Source organism: Odocoileus virginianus, chromosome 28, assembly GCF_023699985.2.
Source record: "Odocoileus virginianus isolate 20LAN1187 ecotype Illinois chromosome 28, Ovbor_1.2, whole genome shotgun sequence".
Classification (NCBI taxonomy): domain Eukaryota; kingdom Metazoa; phylum Chordata; class Mammalia; order Artiodactyla; family Cervidae; genus Odocoileus; species Odocoileus virginianus.
In genome coordinates this window covers 30471469-30492856 of record NC_069701.1, presented here as the reverse complement: position 1 = coordinate 30492856, position 21388 = coordinate 30471469, and the positions used below count along the sequence as shown (strand labels likewise).

Genomic DNA, 21388 nt, shown 5'->3' with positions numbered 1-21388 from the left:
GAACTCCCAGCAAGCCCTTCCAAAGCAAGAGTAATTCATTACCCAGCCTGATTTCCACTTAAAATGTACTTTGAGCACACTTCCAACTACAAACCCTAAATCACCCTGTGTTCACAAAGTCCATCATTTTTTATTTTATTGCGTGGCGTTGGCGTGACATAATCCCTTGCAGAGCATCTCAGAGTGCTTTACAGATCAATAAATTACTTACCTGCAGAGTTGAAGCGATGTCTGCAAGGCCAGCACCGTCATTCTGCAGCAGCCTGTCCTCTAAGAAACAGGCAAGGCTGTGCGATTGCCAAGTGGGGGCAGGATCAGGGCTGGGGCTTCAAGAATTACAAGTCCCAGTTAAAACTGTGTGTATAAAACGCATCAGATTTAAATGACTTAGAGAGCTTAGAAACTGGGATCCTTCAGACGGTCAGCAAATCAAGTGTTCAGTCATTAACTCATCAAGTTTCTTTCTCTTCTGGAAGTTTCAATTTAGCTTTTATAATGATACAGCCATAAATCACAGTGATATGTCTTATAAGTTTCAGATCTTAGAGGCTGGGGTCATTCCCCAGCCCTGGCTACATCCACCTTCACACTGCTTCTACCTGAAGCTCCATGTGGATTTAAGTCTAAAAATGATGAATTGATGCTTGCTTTCTGCAAGGAGCTGTATTGGAGACAGCAGAAAATAAAATGATGAGCAAGGCTCTTGTGCAGTGTCTTCCAGTATAATCATGTATAGTCAAGGGAAAAAATGACACGTTACATAAACCAGCTTATTTTAATACTGTGGAGGAAGCTACATGGTCTCCAGGATGGAGAGGCAGTGCTCTTGGACATGGCCTAGAAGACCTCCTGGAAGGGATGCTGGCTCAGCCGGGCCTTGAACGATTCCAGTCAGTCTAGACAGTTGGAGAAAGGTGCTGGGGACCAAAATCAGAAGCAAGGGCTTGAGGCTCAGGAAACAAAGTCCGGTGTATGCTTGTTAATGAGCATTCCTGGTTGGGTGGGGCTTAGAGATGGATGGCAAGTCAGTTTTCAGGAGAAGGAGGGAAAATGGCAAAGAACAGCTATCTGCAGACACCCCCGTTTCTGGAGGAGAAAATCCAGCGTAACCAGGAGTGAGTGATGAATAGTTCCAGAAGAGAAAAGACAAGTGCAGAAAGTTCCAACCAGTCTTATTTTTATGTGAGGGTTGCATTGGGGTCTTAGCCTCGTCTGGGAAGTACGGGTCATGGTCAGCTTGCCTGGGGTCTCCTGCAGGCCAGGTGACACCGTGTCTTGGGGGATCATGGATTCTGGAAAGACACTTGGGGGTGGCTCAGAGGTGTGCTGATTGAAGGAGGAAAACTGATGTGAAGGCACCTATGAGAATCGGACAGCGAGGCCATGCAAACTTGAAGCACTAGTGTGTCAGAACCAATGTTGGTAGAACTGAAATGATACGTGAACTGAAATGATACGTGTTAATGGCATGGTTTTGAGGTTGTTGTAAACATGTAGCTAGTTGGGGAAATGGTTCCCTTGAACAACTGTTATAATTCCATCCTATAAATATTTGTTGTATTTTTACTATGAAAATACATAGTAAAAGTGTTTGTGGCTCAGTTGTGTCCAACTCTTTGCAACCCCATGAACTATGGGCAGGCAGACTCCTTTGTCCATGGAATTCTTCATGCAAGAACACTAGAATGGGTTGCCATTCCCTTCTTCAGTGTATCTCCTAACCCAGGGATCAAACCTATGTCTCCTGCATTGCAGGTAGATTCCTTACCATCTGAGCCACCTTCCCAGGCTCTCCAACATTGCCTTTAAATAGGAGGAAATAGAAGGTGAAGTCAAGGTGAGATGTTTCTCTCACACGTAATGTGATCCCTCTAGTTCCTCCTCATTAACTGTAGCTCCTGCGTTTCTGTCCCTGGGTTATTCTGCCCACTCCCCTTTGAAGACAACAAAGAAATACTTCAGCAAAATTTTAATTTTCCTTCTGCCTGTTTCATCTCCACAGTATCTCCCAAAATTGTGGAGATTTCTTCAGATATCTCCATTAACGAAGGCAACAACATCAGCCTCACCTGCATAGCAACGGGTAGACCGGAGCCCACAGTTACCTGGAGGCACATCTCCCCCAAAGGTAAGAGAAGCGGCTTGGTCCATCATGTCATGCGAGGAAGTGGTAGAATCGTTGGCTCTGGCAGGAGGTTATGGTGCTGGTGGCTTTGTCACAAGGATCCCACATTCTTGGTGGTCTGATAACAATATACTTGTAGCTCCGCAGAGAATATCGGTGTTCTCGATGCAAGACGGGCATAACTGCTAAGGTTCCAGAAATCACACTGGGGGATTGATGCAATCTCTGGGAGATTAACCGCCCTTGTTTCTGGGTGAAATGGTGGTAGGATGTCCTGGCTGACTTCTCTGGTCACATTGGATGGTAGAGTGCTCAGTTCGGTATTGGTGACATTGTTCAGCTGGCTGTGGTAAGAGAGAAAACACAGACACACAGTGATGGATGAGAGCTTTGCATGGCCATGTTCCTAAAAGGAACATTTCCAGGTCCGTACTGCTTCAACATTGCCAAGGATCTGGTCGCTAGGCCTTCAGTCCTTGTGTGGTTTTGTTGTTGTTCTGCTCTGATTAATCCTAGATAACAAATATTACTTACTGTGTGACCAAATTGCAAAACTCACTTTGTCTAAATGTCTAGATGTTTTGTAGACCAGACTAAGTCTTGTTTTGTGCTCGCATAGATTGAACCTGAAACTTTAACAATTTAAGGCAAGATGCCATTTATTAAGGGCTTCACCAGTGGCTCGGCAGTGAAGAATCCACCTGGAATGCAGGAGATACAGGAGATGAGGGTTCAACCCCTGGGTCAGGAAGATCCCCTGGAGCAGGGCATGGCTACCCACTCCAGTATTCTTGCCCGGAGAATCCCATGGACAGAGAAGCCTGGCAGGCTACAATCCATCGCGTCACAAAGAGTTGGACATAACTTAAGTGACTGAGCATGGGCATCATTTATTATAAAGCTAGCTTTTATGCAACGTACATTACATGGTTTTATTTGTTCTTAAATATCAACTGAGTGTTTGGGCATATAGTGATAAGCCAGAACAGGCAAGTTTCTGCTCTCATGAGCTCACATCCCCATGATGCAAATAACCAGTATTATTAATAATAATAATAAGCAGTGATAAGGATGGGAAAATAGAACAGGATACGTTGATAGAAGGACAAGAGGTTTGGTCAGGAAAGGCATTTGACATGGTAACATTTGAGCCAAGACCTCAATAAAAATCCTTAAAATTCTTTGCTTGTATATGGCTAGCCTAAAGTACATATATGTAAGTATGTAGGTATATATGAGTGTGTTTGTAGGTAGGCATGTGTGTATGTAAGTGCACTGTTGACTCAATGAAGGTTTAAGATGCTAAAGGACAGATACCCACTATTGTAAAATAGATAAACAAGGGCCTACTGTAAAGTGCAAGGAACTGTACTTAATATCTTGTGATAACCTATAATGGATAAGAATCTGAGATATATATATATATATATAATATAATGTCCTCTACTGAAGTTATGGGGGTGACCTTTCTCGCCAGCACCGTAGTTGGTCACAGAATTTGGGCTGTGACCCCAGGCCAGGTATCTCTCTTCCTGCTGGAGCTGAGGACTGTCTGGTCCACCCTGGGGCAGGTGTCCTCTGTTCCTGAAGAAAGTGGGGCATCGCAGGGTCCACTACACCTGGGATTCAATGTAATCGGTTGAAGAAGACCACATGGGCCCCAGATAGCAAATTCCCTCTCTTGGGGTGACAAGTCGCCCTAAGGACATTTTCACAGAAGGGGTGAGATTTTCAATGTGTTTAGCTGAAACCCTGAGAACTCTCTGTAGCCACCATACTTGAAGGCACCACTGTGAGCAAGGGAATCAGAGGGATGCTTACATTTCTGCCAGTCTCTCAACTGGAACTGACCTTACAGGTGGACTGACCCACAATCTGGGAAAAGGTTCCACTGTGCATGAGATCGCTAGTGATGAAAAGTGGTCCTGGGCCACATCCCAGGGAAGGGTGTTCAGGTGGACAGACTTTTTGGTTCAAGGTGCGCACCATTCATCCCTGCAAATGTCTGGTCCTCACTTCCGCTGGACGCTGGGACAGTCCGTGCCTTTAGAATCCACAGAGCATTCATCATCTCAGCATCATGGACTTTGCTTCTGTCAGGAGGCACCTGGCCCTCCATCCTGCAAGTCCCCCTCTGACTCCTGTTTGATGTCTTTTCTCATCCCTCCTCTGACTCTGTAGCTCTTTGTCCTTTTCTGGGTTCCTTTTCTGCCTTTCCTTTTCTTTTCTTTCTTCCCTTCTCCTCCGTATGTCTCCTCTTCTTGTCCTGCCCTTTCATGCTTTCTCTTTTTGTTCTCTGCTTTCCTCTCTCTCACAGCCTCCTACACGTTCCCCTTCCATCTCATTTCATCCCACATTGTCATCTCCTTTTCTCTCTCTTCCCCTCATAATCACTTTTGTCTCCCCGCTGCGTTGGCACCCTCTCCGATCTTCCTGCTGAGGTTTGCACCGCTGTGTGCTAATATCCTTCCCCCATCCCAGCCATCCAGCTGCCTCATTTCCCCAGGGGACTTTACCTGAGCCCTGGCCAGAGGCATCCATTTTCCTGGGGTTTTAGCTGCTATGGAAACAGAAGATGGATCAAGATGGAGAGGAGCAGGATAATCAGAATCTACCTGTGGATCAGAGTAATTTAGACGTGCAGCTTTTCCCAGATCCCTGGTCGGGATTAGCTACCCAGATTCAAGCTGACGAGAGACACGCCACGTGGTAACTAATCACCTCGGGGCTCACGGGGTGCTACTTTCTCAGTGACTGATTATTTGGAGATGAGAGCTGGCATTGGGCTGCGGCCGAGCTCGAACTGAAGCTGGAGACCCTTAGCGGGCAGAGCTTCATCTCACCCCACTAAGTGTCTGCAAAATGCGGCTTATTTTACATACATGTGGACAGGATGGGAGTTCCTTGGAAGAAAAGATGCCCTGCACCCAAGCAAAGGCTCCAAAGACAGAGCCTCGTTCATCCTTGGTGCCACTCTGTATGGGCAGGTCATGACTCAATCAAGGGCATTGTTGTTATACTCACACCAATTAAAGCCCTGAAGGAGGGCGGACCCGGGCCGGACACGGTGGGCAACCTTGATGGCTTCACTACATCTTCTTTCCTGCACAATCTGTTTGTTCTGCACGTTTCTGCAAACTCCTAGTTTCCTCTATCACAACTCATATGGTGCTCCCTGCAATAAGCTGACATTGGTTTATAACATTATATAAGTTCCATGCATAAAAGATTATATTTTGACTTCTGTATACACTGCAGTGAGCTCACCACAAAAAGACTGGCTTCCATCCATCTCCATACAGTTGACCCCCTGCTCCCATTTCACTACCTGCCCCCACCCCACTTCCCCTCCAGTAACCTTTATTCTGTTCTCTGCATCTATGTGTTTTGGTTTAGTTTGTGTGTATATATATATATATATATACATACATATATATATATATATATTCCCCATATAACTGAGATCATATGATATTTGTCTTTCTCTCTCTCACTTATTTCACTTAACATAAGGTCCCAGCTTTCACTGCCTTTATGTGGAAACAAAATAAAGAAGTGTTAACCACCATTGTATAATAGTGGCTTATGTATCCAGATATACAGAAGCTGGGAGTGATCTCATGGTGGGGAGAGGGTGGCAGGGTCTTTCTCAGAAGGTGTCTGCTTGGCACATTACATCAGAAGGCAAAAGTGTCAGTTGTCCCTTTCCAGAATAGAGAGAAAGTAAGACTTCTCAGGCCACCTCTTGACATTGCCGTAGAATGTGAGAAGTAACATTTCACCTGTTAGTACCGGTTGTATGTCTTTTTGGCTCCCTTCATGAACTTAGAGCTCCCAGGAGTTCAAGCAGAATGTGTACTAGCTTTATAGAGATATACCCGCCCTCACTGTACATACCTATTTTGAAGGGTCCAGGTGTTGCCTTGGTCTTTTCAGGACAAAAAGCCCATCTCACTTTCTCCTACAGAAATGCCACCTGGAGCTACACAAATGTTGCAATGGCCCCTTGCCGAATCCCCCGTTTTAACCTGCTGCTCCAGGCACTGGAGGGCCAGCAGTGGTCCCCAGAGTCCCTCAGACACAGCCCCCACTTGTGATTCTGTGTCTTGTCTTCTCCTTGCCTTCTAGAGATGTTCAAGAACTTACCTTAGCACAGCCCTTTCTTATCCAAAAGAATACCTTTAATGCTGTCTATTCCTCCGAGTCTTCTAAGTAAACAGATATCCCATCTCTCCCAGTGTGTCCTAAGAGATGCTTTTTAAGACCTCACAATTCATAGGAAAGTATTCTCAAAGTCCAGTTTTATGTCTCCAGCTTCTGCTGGACTGTCAGAGCTTTAAAGAGGAAGCTGAGATTTCTGTATTTCCACCTCCCTGGGAGCCCTTCATGAGGCCCATTGGAAGGCTGAGTCCAGCTACTGTACCTATGGGGTCTGGGCTCACTGACTATCCTAAAAAAAGCAGTCCTCCTGGGTACACCTACCTCAGCCTTTATCCCATCAAATCCAACACTGAAAATGACTATGTCACCAAGGCTATTGGGAGGAAGCTGGCAACTTGGGTATTGGCAGGGGGCTCAGGAGGGTCCAGCAATCAGTCCACAGAGATGTCCAGATTCTGGCTCATGAGTTCTTTGAGACCAGGGCCTGTGTCTCTCTTTTCTCAGATATTCCACCTCCTAACTCAATACCCAGCACCCAGAAAGCATCTAAGAAATATGTGATTCCATAAACAACCTTTGTGCTTGCTGGTACCCCCAAGGGCATGACCGTTCTCCTACCTAATTTAAAGATTCCATCTGCATCCTTGAGGAATTCTCTTCCACTTTGATATTGTGGTCCATATCTGGTGTGTTTCCTGCTGAGACTCTACTGGTGAGTCTCCAGGAGATTTTCTCTGGTCTTTTTCTCAGATTTTCTCAAGTCTTTCTGGAAGTCCCTCTGGTGGGGCAGCTGCTGTGGCAGCTGGATGTTTCCTCGAAGGAGTGACTCTTTTTTGAGTTCTCTTTCGCAATGACTGAGATGGCTCCCAAACATCTTTGGAGGTGGATCTTGGGTGGGCTGCCTCCTGCCCTCATCACTGCCTCACTGCAGTCACTCTTGCAATGTCTGTTTCTCTGACACGTAATTCACCAGGCCTTTCCGGGCACCTGAGCTTTTGTACACTTGCTCATCATCCCAACTCGCCTGTGCCTAAACCCATGACAACTTCCAACGGTTTCGTAAATCAGTCCTGGGTGTTCCCAAAGAGAGTGAATTCAGTAGTCCATGAAAATGTACTGTTCCTCGTGGGATGATAATAATAATAATAATAATAATAATAATAATAATACAAAGAAAGAAATCAGTACAACGAGAAGGAAATATTATTTAAAACTTCTCCCCTCCATCCCTCAGTGTGAACTGAGGTGGCAAGAGGTGGAATGTTTCTTCTCGCAGCCCCTCAAAGACACCAGGGATGCTGTGGGGCAGAGTTAGAGGCAGACTCTCCATCCATTGAGCTGCACACCAAGCCCATCTCTTCCCACATTGCAGGGTGGATGCTTCTGCAAGTGTGCCACACCCTCAGCTGTGGGGGTGGGCAACCTGTATCTGCTGCCCAGCCCCTTCCCCCACCTCCCTGAGCTCCCCTGCTGGGCTTGAAGACCCAGGGGGGCGGTCAGCTGTCCAGGCCCATTCTTGTTTCTCAGAGCCTTCCAAGGCACCAGCTGGTGAGGACAGGGTGACCCGCAGATGGGAGGGTTTCTCCAATGTTCTGAGCCCTCCCTGGCCCGCCCGCCGCCACCAGGCCCTCCCCTGGCCCCGTGCCCACCCGTTTCCCATTTGTCAGCATTGACAGGCCTCCCTCCCCAGCCGAGCAGGACACGGATGTACTAATTGGCGTTGCAGGTATCACAGCTTGAGTTCAACCAAAGCTGGCAGGTGCCGCAACTCTGGTGACAGCTCTGCGGAAGGGTGTCAGGAGGGGAGCTCCGGCGTGCCAGCGGCTGACGCGGCACCCTGGCAGTAATGAGCAGCCTGTCAGCACCCGCGTCAGGGGCCCCGCGTGGCACAGGGATCATTAGGACGGCCAACAAGAAAAGAAGTCTCCGGCAAAGAAGCGCCAGGGATGGGAGGGAAGGAGGACAAAGTGGGACTAAAGGCTTCACCTCGCCCACCACTGTTCACCACCCCAAAGGAGGGGGCCAAAAAAAAAAAAAAGACGCAGGAAAGACAAAGATCTTCATGAAAGGTCTCTATCCACGCCCACCCTGGACAACTTCGTGGAACCTTGTTCTGGGCTGCCCTGAAATTAGCGGTACAGGTGATGCATCTTTTCTTCCGTAAGCCGGGTGGGGGTGTGGGGGGGCGCGGACCTCAATGACTGAATCACCTCTCCAGTCACGGCCAGGTGTGTGAAGCCAGGGATTAGCCTACGTTCCCGAGAAACAGGGGCCTGAAGGAGAGGCGGCCTGGGCATCTGTGTTCTTTGGCTCCGTGTCAGGGAGGCTCCCTGGGAAGGGGGCCTGCTGAGCTGTGAGGGGCCCGCCTGTCTTCTGCTGGAAGGCTGGAATGGGGGCGAGGCAGTGAGCAGAAGGCTTCTTCCCTGAGGTGTTGCTTCCCACAGGTGCGCCGGGGTGATGAGCAGTCTGTCTGCTCTCTCCATCTGCTTCCTGAGGACAGGTGAGAACGGTCCAGCCGCTCCTTTCTTCTGAGCCGTGCGCAATGTCTGGCCCTTGTCTGAGGCTCTGACCACCCGCCGTGACTCCTTGTCCTGGCTGGAGGTGACCTGCCCGACGTGGGTGACTTTGAAGGCAGGTCCAGCTGCGTTTGCATTCCCTGCGACAGCTGAGGGCCTGGGTTCCCCTGGGGCAGCGAGAAGCCTCTCTGAAGATGCGCTCCTTTCTTGGGATTTTGTTCCTGCTTCTCGGCACGGCACCTGGAACGTCCAGGATCTGGTCATAGACTCCAAGGGCCCCCCGGCTTGTGCTGTGGGTCACACTGGGGCTTGAGGTTCGCCTCCTCCTAGGACTCACCCTGCTCTCCTTACACATCTCCCTGCAACTTCTCGATCGAGTCCTACTCTTTTCTTAAGACCAGACTCAAATGCTACCTGTTTGAGAGCCTCTGGTGACTTTCCTCTGGCAGACCACCTCAGTCCTTCCCCGAGACCCCACAGCACTCTGCATGGTGGCGATGCTCGCCATTGCCCGAGGGCTCTGGAGGACTCCCCGACCCCATGTCCATGGGATCAGGGAGCAGCGGCAGGTCTCCTGCGGTTGTTTTACCTCCAGTGCTGAGCTCTGTAGGGGATCATGGAAGGATCAAGTGTCCATAGTGCAGATGGAGTATGTTTCTTTCCCTTTTAAAGTTGAGTCTGGTGCATAATTTAAATCAAAATCAACTTTAGCAAGGAAAGGGTAAGATCCAGGAATGTCGTATCTGCATCATCACGTTTCACAAACCAATCAAAGGAGTTCGTGTAAGAAATGCCTCTCCCCCCTCCCCTCCCTGCCCACCCCCCACCCCCCTGCCCCGGGAACTGGCTCCCTGGTAGACCCAGGATTGAGCCTCAGACACTTCATCTGCAGAATAGAGCTGACCAGGCCCTGCCAAGGTGGAAGTGGCTTGACAGTCATGCTTCCCAATGCAGGGTGCCCAGCTGACAACATATAGCAGGCGCCTCACCCTGGTGGCTTCCTTCGCCCAAGCCAGCCCTTCCTCTCCTCTCCCACCCAGAAGACAAGAACAAAAAGGAGGAAATTAAAATTCCTTCCTCTGAAAAGGTTAAGTCCTTACAAAAGGACTCAAGCTCAGTCAATTGCCAGAAAGGATAGATCGTCAAAGGTGCTTCTTCAGCACCTCCCTCACTCCCATGATTTTCTAATTAACGTAGGTGCTTGATTAAAATTCCCAGAGTACCCCAAGTAGCCATCCCAGGAGGGAACACATAATTGCTATTGCAAAAGATATTACAGCGCTCATTGATGGCAGGAGAAAAAAATAATTGCATCATAATGGAAAGTGGTGGATCTCCTGTCCCGTGGAGCAGGGGTGCATACGGTATTAGGTCCAACCTGTACAGAGAAAGCAGTTCATTATGATGGAGATAAACCAGCGGTTCATCCTCAGGTATGGGGCGAAGCGATCCACAAACTTGTTAAGTAAATGGCTTAAACACAGGTCAAGGTGGCAAAGAAGGAAGTGGAGAGAGACATTTATAGATCACTCTCTTAACTCTGTAATTTTCTTTAACTGTAACATTATGGCTACATAGATACATTTAGGGTAAAATTTGCCAATGTCAATAATGGTTTTGTAAGTTTAATATTTATGATCTGGTTTAAAGTAATATTAGAGCTGTGCAGCTTCCTACTTCAAAGAAGAGGGAAATCATAAAAAGACTAGTGGGGAAATTAATGAGTTCAATGTGCCTCAATTGAGAACATATGAAATCAAGCCTCCGTCTGGAAACCGAGGGCAGGAGTGCACACCACAGACGCTGTTTGTGGTTTTACCCAATTATTTTAAAACCCTTGAAAAATGTTGTAGAATGAGACGTCGGCTGAATGCAGGCACTGCTAACAGCATCCTCCCCCACGCTCTCCTGAGTCTTGGGCTATTTATGCGGGTACTTGGTGACCGTTACCATGCAGAACTGTTTTGATGAAACGAAAAAGGAAACAGAAAAGCAGAGAGATTGTATTGTCTTCCCCACAGATGCTAAGCCACCCTGGCTCGGTTATTACAAAGGCCGGCTTAAACGGCAGCCCCTCTAGGCCAGGAGACCCCATCTCTGAGGGGCACGTTTGATAGGCAGCTCTTTGGGGGGTACAGAAGGGCCTCCACAGGGCATCACCCTCCACTACAGCCCTGAAACCTTCTCTCCGAGGGGTCCCCATAGACCAGATGAGGGCTTCAGGAATCCCATAGCCAGGACTCACCAGGAGCTGCCAGGAGAGCTCGGAGACGTTTGCAATCAGATTGCCCTGGCCACGAGGACTTTGCTCTGATGCTTTGACTTTACACCTGCTTTCCCACCCTACATCTTATCTTGACCTGTGATGACTGCCTTTTCCTTAGAGTCTGAATGGTAGGGTCTCTGTTATCCAACAACAATAACTAAGACTCCGAGGATATTCAAAACTGTGCTATCCACTCTTCTAAACATGCAGCATAGTTGTATGAATTCTTCTCAACAGCAGTGTGAGGCAGGTCCTCTGATGAGCCGCTTTACTGATGAGGGAGCTGAGGCTTGGGACACAGACAAGTGGACCAGGACACAGGGCTCCAAGTGGCGGAGCTGAAACACCCCCCCAACAGCCGCAGCGTCTCTGGAAGGCATGTGCTTGACCACTGTGCAGTGCCGCCCTCCCCGGGTGACCCTGGACCAGCAGCATGGGCGTCCCCTGGGTCCTACCCCAGACATCAGATGGGATGCAGAAATCTGCATTTTGGTAAATCCCTGGGGAATTATGGTGCACACTTGAGAGCCACTGCTGTGTGCTGTTTGCTCTGTGCTGGGCACTCTGCTTTGCAAACCTTAATATCACTTAACTCCTACAGATGCCCTTATAAGTAGGTGTCGTTTCCATTTTGGCAATGAAGAAATAGAGAGCTGATAGGAAAATTGGCCCACAGATATTATAAAGGTGAAGTTCAAATCCAAACCTTTTTGACTCCATGATTCATATTCTTTTTTAAAAAATCTTTTTAATTTTTTAAATGAAGTATTGGTTTTCTGCTGTATAGCAACGTGAATCAGCCACAGTTATACATATATCCCCTCGCTGTTGAGCCTCCCTCCCTTCCCCCCATCCCACCCCTCTAGGTCATCACAGACTGCCAGACTAGGCTCCCTGTGTTACACTTCTCACCAGCTATCTACTTTACACACAGCAGTGTTTATATGTTGATGCTGTTTTCTCCATTCGTCATATTCTCTGCCTCCTCCACTCTGTCCACAAGTCCATTGTCTACATCTGCATCTCCATCCTTTGCTGCAAATAGGATCATCAGTACTGTTTCTCTAGATTCCATGTACATGTGTTAATATACGATGTTTGTTTTTCTCCAAGATTCATTTTCTTTTCCCCGTGTAGCTTCTGACCCGTGGCTTCTCCGCCTCTGGGACATGGCCACTCTCTTTCAGGCCTCCTTCCTGCCCAGAGTCTGTGGTCCTTGGGTTTCCAGGTGTCCACAGTCTTCCTACAAGTTCAGCCATACTCTTGTCTAGACCCTGGCCTCCAGGCTGGGCTCTGTGCTGGGCCAGGATGCGCCACCCCACCCAGACTCTTAGGCTCTTTCCAGTGGATCTTTGCAGCATCACCTCCGAGAACAGCGGATGCAGCCCCAGCACGCGGGGCGACCACTCGTTTCTCACGGGAGGCATCGTCCTCCGCAGAGCCGCTGGTGTGAGCTTCAGGCTCTCTCCCCCCCCCCCCCCACCACCCGGACCGTGGAGCACGCGTGGCAGCGCGGCAGCTGCTCTCTGACTCGGTATATTTCTTCCTCATGTTAAATACTATCATTCACTCGCACAATGGTATGTCTTCGGCTTTGATTGTTATTATTAGGTTGTTTTACACTTTAACGGCTTTAGATATGAAAAGAAATTGCTGGATGCCAGGCTATGTTTTTCATTATCTGACTCCATTCAGTGTCGCTCCGTGTCCTTGTGGCATTTGGCACACTTCATCTTCCTAGGGGTGTAAAATGCCTTTCCTGCTGGAGCCAGGACAGTGAAAGAGCAATGAGCAGAATACCAATTCCCGTTCTTCCAGATCCAGGGGCCAGCCTCCCTGGGGGCTGGGCTGCACACGCTCTCCAGATGTCCCACGCTTGCCTGGGCATTTGGGGTCAGGATTAGGTAGCCCTTCCTCACCTAAGAGCACCATCCAACCCTTTACTCTAACAGAGGCTGATTCTTCTACATTAACCCTCCCCCCCAGCCCCCAAAACAAATCGCTCTTCTCTTCTCTTAGCAAGAGTTAAAAGGAATGACATTGGGCTTAATCATTATTTGGACAGATCTGGATTCCTGTTTAATGGGTCTGCAGCCCAGGAGGCCTCATGCTCCTTCCTAATGCCCCGCATCACTGCTTTGCCCTTTACGGGATGGTTCACCAGGGTCACAGTGGTTGACGATATTCAACCAGTCATCTGTGTGATCGAGAAAGACGGATGGCTTCTTCCCTCCATTGATTTATTTCCTCTGTCGCCCATCATCTCCAAAAAGGATTAAAGCAGAGAAGGTGACATGGATTTTTTGTGCCCAGAAAAACTTCTGAACAAAACAATCCTGGTTGTCTCCACATTGATTCACCTATTTACTCAATAATTGCTGTTGAGCATCTCCTTCCCTGCAGCTGCCTCAGGCCATGCAGATCCATGGCAGAACAAAGCAGATGGAATCCCTGGTCTCACAGAGCTTATATTCTATTAGGAGAGACAGAAAGTAAATCCAAGGATAAGTGAACCTGGGAGTGTATGATATTGTAATTACTGTGAAAAAATTTAACCAGGATAAGAGGCAGAGAGATTGTCAAGCATCAGTTTGGGGTTTGCAGCCTTCCATAGAGTAGATATGGATGGACTTATTAAGAAGATACCCTATAGAAGTTAGGGGAGGAGGTATTTGGAACTTTGCTGGCAGGGCCAGCTTTTGAGTCCCAGGCCCTCCATCACGACACATCCAGGATGCTCCAGAATCGTCATGGAGACCACCCAGCTATGGAAGACTTACTCAGTACCTGCTCGCCTCTCAATGGACTCTAAGCTTTAGGAGGGCGAGGGGCCTGCTTCTCCTTGTTCCCCACCATGTGCACCAGTGCACAGCGTGCTGCTCATTCAATCTGACAGTCGATAAATATTTGTTGAGTGAGCAAATGAGTAAAATAAGCATGGGCTTGGACTTCCCTGTAGTCTAGTGGTTAACACTCTGCACACCCAATGCAGGGGCCCTGGGTTCAATCCCTGGTCAGGGAACTAGAAAATCCTGCATGTGGCAGCTAAGACTTGACACAGCCAAATTAATACATAATTTTAAAAAGTGAAAAGGTAAACATCGGCTTGCAGTGTGAGTAGTTGTGCAAGCATGCTGAAATGTTACAAGGTTCAAGTCAGAAACGGTGGTCCTTTCATCAGTGACTTCAGGTTCCATAGAATGACATGTTTGGGCCCGTAACAGTGATAGCAAAGGGCTGAGATGAGGGACAGGTTCATGGGGAAGCAGGATCCAGGTAGCTGGTGGCACGAGTATCTGACGGATCGCCAAAGGGAACACTGAAATCAGGCCAGGTAGTGGCCCAGGAGAGTGACAAGTAGGGCTGTGATCCAGGAGTGAAAGCTCTCAAAGCATCATGGGGAGTTTGGGACATCAGTCCTTGGCAGCAGGAAGTGGGGAGGGTGTAGATGCAACATTGTCAGAGGCAAGAGCTTGAAGATCAAGTTTGTCAATAAGAACGTAAAAGAGGAAAGATTTTCAAGTTACCTTGGTGGGTGAGGAAGATCATCACCCCAACCTCTCATGCTGAAACCAACAATTTCTTGAGGGCTTCCCAGGAGGTGCCAACCTCAGGAAATAGCTGGGTTTTGGTTAATAAAGGCATTCCGGGGGGTGCTCATCCCAGAACCTGAGGTCTGGGGCAGCGTTTTGCTTAGGAAGTGGGTGTTCCAGAAGCAGAGCCATCAGACATGGAAGGTGGGGGGACGTGAGGGATGAGACCTGCAGAGCATTGAAGGTAGGGAGGTGATTCCTCCCTGCATGCCCCCACCCAAGAAAGGGGTGTGAGGCTGATGGGATTTAGCCCCCGTGGTCACCAAGGGAAGACAGAAAAGCACATTTCACAGGCTTCAGCTGCAGCTTCCATCTTTTTTTCTTCCTGAGCCTTCAGGTGGGTAGTGATAGTAGGTAGCTGGTGGCAAGACCAAGCCTTCTTATAGGCTTCAAGGCCTACAAGGAACCCAAGGAACCCTAGGAACCCATGGCCCCTGCACTGGGAGTGCAGAGTGTTAACCACTGGACCACAAGGGAGTTCAAACCCATGCGTATTTTACTCACTCACTCATTCAACAATTCTTTATCGACTGTCTGAGATTGAATGGGCAGCATGCTGTGCACTGATGCACATGGTGGTCAGCAGGAGAGGCAGGCTCCTCGCCCTCCTAAAGCTTAGAGACCACTAAGAGGCGAGCAGGTATTGAAGCCTCTGTAGCTGCTTCAGAGCGAAGAGGCTGACCTTCAGGAAGCTACTGAAAGGTCAAGGTCAAGGATCATGAGATGGCATGAGTGGAGAATAAATATGGAATGTGGAGATATATAGGGAACCAAATTGCCAGAACTAGTCACGGGTTTCATGTAGGTATTAAGCCGAGAAAGACCCCCACATTTCTGATTTGACCTCCTTTATTGCCCATTTCTTTATAGCTGAGATTCTCATGAGTTCTCTCATGTGGCTTCATTGTTGGTGTTGTTCAGTCACTAAGTTGCGTCCGACTCTTTTCAACCCCATGGACTGCAGCACACCATGCCCCTCTGTCCTCCACTATCTGCCGGAATTTGCTCAGATTTATGTCCGTTGAGTCAGTGATACTATCTAACCATCTCAGCCTCTGCTGCTCCCTTCTTTTTTGCCTTCAATCTTTCCCAACATCAGTGTCTTTTCCAGTGAGTCGGCTCTTCGTATCAGGTGGTGAAAGTATCAGAGCTTCAGCTTTAGCCCCAGTCCTTCCAATGAACATTCAGGGTTTATTTCCTTTAGGATTGACCAGTTTGATCTCCTTGCTGTCCAAGGGACTCTCAGGAGCCTTCTCTAGCACCATAATTCAAAAACATCTGCTCTTCACAGCTCAGCCTTCTTTAAGGTCCAACTCTCAATATCTGTACATGACTACTGGAAAAACCATAGCTCTGACTATATGGACCTTTGTTGGCAAATGAGACTCATGTGGCTGGGTAGGATATCAGGAAACAGCTGGTGCCGGATTTATTTCTGTCTGTCGGTCCATGTGGGTTAGGTCCTTTCTCTCCCAAAGTGATCGTTGCAACCCCAGGCTTATTTATTTATTTATTTATTTATTTATATTTAGAGAATCAGGAATTATTAGACTGAACAGAAATGATAAAGTACAACAGAGATATGATAAATAGGCAGAAATGAATCATCTTTTATTCATCAGATATTTTTTGAGTACTGAATACAGGACAGTGTGTGGCAGTGAACACAGCATTCAGAGCCCCTGCCCCGTGGGACTGCAGTGTGGGAGTGGGGAATAGTCAATACATAAATATGTGAGCTGATGTCAGGGAGACAGTACTGTGGAGAAAAAGAAGACAGAGGCAAGCGAAAAATGATAGTGGTGCTCCTTTGGTTAGAGTGTTGAGAGAAAGCCTGAGCACACACTGATGCTGAAACTTGGCCTCTGTGCACTGATGTGAAATTGAATCTCAGAGACAGAGGTTGGGATGAAGTAGAGAGGAAGAGCTTTATTGCTCTGCCACGCCAAGGGGGCCACAGGAACCTAATACTCTCCAAACTGGGTATCCCAACCCTAGGTTGGGGGGAGGGATTTGGTGAGGAGTTTGATAGCAGCGCTTCACGGGTAGCCTTGCTGATGAGAGAATCAAGGTATTTGCAGGACCAGAGTTCCTTCAATCCAGAGGTCATCTGGCCTCAGGTAGTCTCATACTGTGCCTTTCTCTCTGGAATGAAGAATGCTTCCTCAAGGAGTTAGCATCTCCCATTTGTTGGTGGTTTTATTCGTGCAGACCAACTCAGAGATTCTGTTCTGTGTATCCCTGGAGGGGGAAGCAGGATCCTACTCCAAGGCTACACTATTGTTTCTTGACTGCTCCTTCCTTGTCTCTGTATTCCTCTCCCTTCCCAGATTAGCAAGTGTTTGAACCTACCCTTTGGAACTCAAGGAAGATGGGGCGGGGGGCTGAATGAAGCCTATTTCCTGCAAACAAAAAAAAGAAGGACACAGAAAAGCTTTTGCCCCATAAGAGCCCCACTGGGTACTACTGGGTTTCAAGACCTTGGGAGCTGAGTGAAGTGAGGCAGTGAATAGGTCGGGGGAAGAAGGGGTGTTCCAGGCAGAGGGACCTGCGAGTTCCAAGGTCCTGAGCTGCATAGACCTTTGGTGTCTGCGAGGAACAGCCAGAATATAGATGCAAGGAAGTGACATGGATGCTGTGAAGAGAGCCAAGAGTCAGGTCATGTACTGCCTCGAAAACCAAGTTTAAAACTTTGGCGTTTGTCCCAGCAAGTGTCAAGCAAGGATCATGAACTGATTGAATAAATGCTGTTAAAGGGTTACACTTACTGTTTGAAAGCAAAGACTGGGGTAAAGGGTCAGGGGTGTAGGGTGGCGGCTCTGGTACCAGTTAGGATGCTGTTGCTTAAGTCCCTGACAAAGTGATGAAGGTTGGGCTGCGCTGGTGTTGTCAAAGATGGGAAGACTTTATCTAATCTGGGATGTATTCTGCAAGCTGACAAGGTCTGCTGACTTCTTAGATAGGGTTTGTGAGAACGAGTTTGGAATCAAAGGGTATTCTAAGATTTGTGACCTGTACCAACGTGTGGCTACTTCTATCAATTCCTGCCATGAGGAACTCCACAAGGAGCAGGCGTGCAGGGGAAAAAGGAGCTTGGTACTTTAGGTGTGCACATGGAGATGCCGAGTAGATAGCTGGCTCTGCAAGGGTCAGGTGCTGGAAAAATAAATCCAGGCGTCATCAGCATGCAGATGGTGTGCAGAGCCACATGTCTGGCCATCACCACCTATTGGGTGAAGGTGGACAGAGGAGAGAAGTGTGGACAGGGCCCTGGGGTATTCCAGAATTGTGGTGTTAGAAGAGGAGTATCTAGCAAAGGCAATTGTGAGGAAGCGGATGGAGAGTGGTGAAGGAAATCTGAAAGGTGCAGGCAATGCCTTGTGAAAGAAGGGAGCAATTAGTATCACATGCATTGCTTAGAAGTCAAGGGAGATGAGGCCTGAGGAATGACAGAATGTACTCACAGGAGACATTGGTGAGAGAGGTTCTGCCCAAAGGTGGTAGATTAAGATTAGCTGGAGAACTTGCCTGGTGGGCCAGTGGTTAAGAATCCGCCTGCCAATGCAGGGGACGTGGGTTCCATCCTTGGTCCACTAAGAGTCCACATACCATGGAACTAAGCCCGTGCACCACAACTAGAGAAAGCCTCCATGCAGCAGCAAAGACCCAGCACAGTCAATAAATAAATAAAAGACTAATTGGAAAGGGAGAGAATGGGTTGAAGAAATGGACAAGACTTTTAGAGAAGTTTCACAATAAGGTTTTGTAGAATATGGGATTGATGGGAAATGTGAAGCCAAAGCAACTTTTCCCCGAAATGTGGTCTGCATCCTGGTCACCCCTGGCCACTCCCTAGCTGTACTGCTGGGTAACTGCTAGCCTTCAAGTTCTCAGTCGTTTCTTCTTCAGGTGAAAAAAAGAAATTAGCTATGACTTGTCTCTTTTTGCGGAGCAGCTGATACATTTTGTTTCTTTGTGAGGCTTTGCAATGCTCTTGGGAAACTGGAGCCAAAGTCACCATGTTGCTAAAGCAACTGACCATCTCTGACCTTGAGAAGCATCGCCTGGAGGGGAGACCTGCTGGGAGGTCTGGTGAGGGTTCCCTGCTGGTGGTGGTAGTTTAGTCACTCAGTCATGTCTGACCTTGGTGACTCCATGGACTGTAGCCCACCAGGCTCCTCTGTCCATGGGATTTCCCAGGCAAGCATACTGAACTGGGTTGCCATTTCCTACTCCAAGGAATCTTCCCGACCCAGGGATCGAAACTGCATCTGCTGTGTCTCCTGCATTGGCAGGAAGATTCTTTACCACTGAGCCACCGGGGAAGCTGAGTGTTCCCTGGTGACTGGTGGTTGAAGCATTTACTCCTTGGAGTGTGAAACCTCCCACGAGGAGGGGCCTGGGGATGTAGGATGATTTCTGCTCACCCCCAACCCCTTCCCAGGGACCATGGAGAAGTTCTCAGGGTCCTCAATATTCTACCCTCATTGACCAGACATGAACCTGAAGCAGGATGTCTGAATTCATCTTTTCTTTAAAATCAGAACAGGAACCAAGTTACCCCGGGGGAAGCCTACATATGGCAGCCCACATAAGCCAACTTTTGACCACAATTGTTATCCAAGTGAAGCCTCTACCACCAAGAAAGCTCCCTGCGGATGAAAGGAGAAGGTCAACTAATACCAGGAAGTGTGGACAAATACAGCCCAAATCCAGTTCTGGAGGGTGATACTGTCTGGGGAAAAATACCTTAGCCTTTACAGCTGTGCACTCTGGACGTTCTGCAAACGCCCCTGATATTTGAGTGCGGCTGAGCCCGGGGGTCAGGTACCGGTGGGGCAGAGGAAGCAGACGGCCTCAAGTGTTCAGCCTAGAAAAATACTAGAGATGGGGAAGAGCTCACCCACCCGGAGGAAAGCTGCCTGTTGCTCTGACAGGTGGCAGCAGCGTCTTCTCCACCCAGTCCTGCCGTGCAGGCAATGCCCAAGTCTCCATCCACAGTTTCTCCTCCGGGTCCAGACAGACCCGCTCTCCCTGTCCCCCTTACCCTAGGGGCACTCCTTGCCTTTCAGAGGGGTAACCCTGACTCAGTGGGGCCCACTGTGTGAGATGGAAGGATTGGAGCGGATGGGTTCCATCTCTGTGTGCCTCTTTCTCTCTATCAAGAGCCCCATGACGCTTGAGAATCCAGGGCGATTCAGCAAGTGTGACCGCAGTGTTTTCTTCAACATTATTTTGCTCCCTCTGGCTTTGTCGCCAAGTGTCCGCACTGACCAGCCGCTGTTCTTGCTCTTAAGAGGCCACGTTTCTCCATGTGTTGATGCATTTCTTCTCTTTATCAAGGCACTTTCCTAGGCCTCTTGATTTCAGTCACTCAGGTGTTGTCATGGCAATGACATCCTCAGAAGAGTGGTGCTGCTCATGTTGTCATGGTTATAAGGACCTCTTGATGAGAGCCCCACTTCATTGTCATCACGCGGCCAGCAGCGAGGAACGCCAGGATCTCTTGGCAAGCTTGAATTCTTAGGCTAGACGCTAGTGGTTCTGTGTCTCAAAATGCAAGGGGCAGTAATTAGGAAAATGACAGCAGTCTAAAATGGTCAGATTCGATCTGCATGAAAAAGGAGACTTAAATAAGGACCATCCTCACCTCCTTCTCCTCCTCCTCCTCTTCATCATCATCCTAACAGCTAATATTTTTATTGTAGTTTGGCTGTTTTCCGGGCACTTTTCTAAATGTTTTACCTATGTGAACTTTTGCATTCTCTTGACAATCTTTTGGTGCAAGTGTTATTAATGTTCTCTTGTAGGTGGAGGAACTCAGACCCAGGGCATTCACTTAAGTAACTCGCTCAAAGACACACACGAGGCTAGGAGGTGGCCGAGACTTAACCAGCCACGCTGGTTGCAGAGGCCTCACACAGAATGCATTAATCCACTGCTTGTCATTATTCCTGACAGCAAAAATCAGGATGAATCAGTCTAGCTACTGAAGGAGGAATCAACATCGATCATCTTTTTTCCCACTGGAATTTGAGTAGTTTATAACAATTTTAATTTTTGAAATAGTTCCATATTTTCCTTTGATTCTCTGACATGCTTGTGAGTTTAATATCGCTGTTAACTTTTGCGGGGCTATGCTGGGTCTGCATTGCAGCGCCCGGGCTTCTTCTAGTTGTGGCGCACAGCTTGGCTGCCCAGCAGCTGTGGGGTCTTAGCTCCCTGACCAGGGATGAACCCACATCTCCCTCATTGCAAGGCTGATTCCTAACCACTGGCCCATCAGGGAAGTCCCTGCTGTTAATTTGATTTTACAGATGAGAAAACCCAAGTTTGGAGAATCTGTGGTTTCCCAAAGAAACTTGTCTGCTAAATTGTCACACTAGTGGTGAATACATGACTATCTACAGACTCAGAATCAAGGCTTTTGTTCTGTCCCTGTGCCCATCCTACCAAGGGATGTGGTCCAAAGACAGGCTCTGGGGAGAGGAATAGCTGAAGCATCTCGGGGGAGAGTTGCCCGCAGTCACCTCTGTCGGTGACAGGCGGGATGAATGGCAGGTCAGCCTGTCACCCAGGTGGACATCTTCCCTCTCCTGCCCCCTCCTTCTGTGTGTATGACTCCAAGGGTTCAACAACGGCTTCTTCCATCCATCACAGTGCAGGCGGCAGAGGGCAGCCTGCCCGCCATCCTGACTACTGCCACTGACTTAGCTCCTGTGAGCAA

The 21388-nt window shown here is 48.4% G+C and overlaps 1 protein-coding gene across 7 annotated transcripts in view; it reads left to right on the top strand.

The window, feature by feature from the left end:
- Positions 1-21388, top strand: part of NTM (neurotrimin) — a 944459-nt gene that overhangs the window by 808132 nt on the left and 114939 nt on the right. For 6 of the 7 annotated variants that reach the window (XM_070457405.1, XM_070457409.1, XM_070457408.1 and 3 more), the window contains one exon: positions 2003-2128. The exons of the other annotated variant lie outside the window; for it this stretch is intronic. In XM_070457405.1, the coding sequence (XP_070313506.1) occupies positions 2003-2128 (126 nt within the window). The remainder of the gene's footprint in view (positions 1-2002; positions 2129-21388) is intronic. 7 annotated transcript variants of the gene reach the window in all.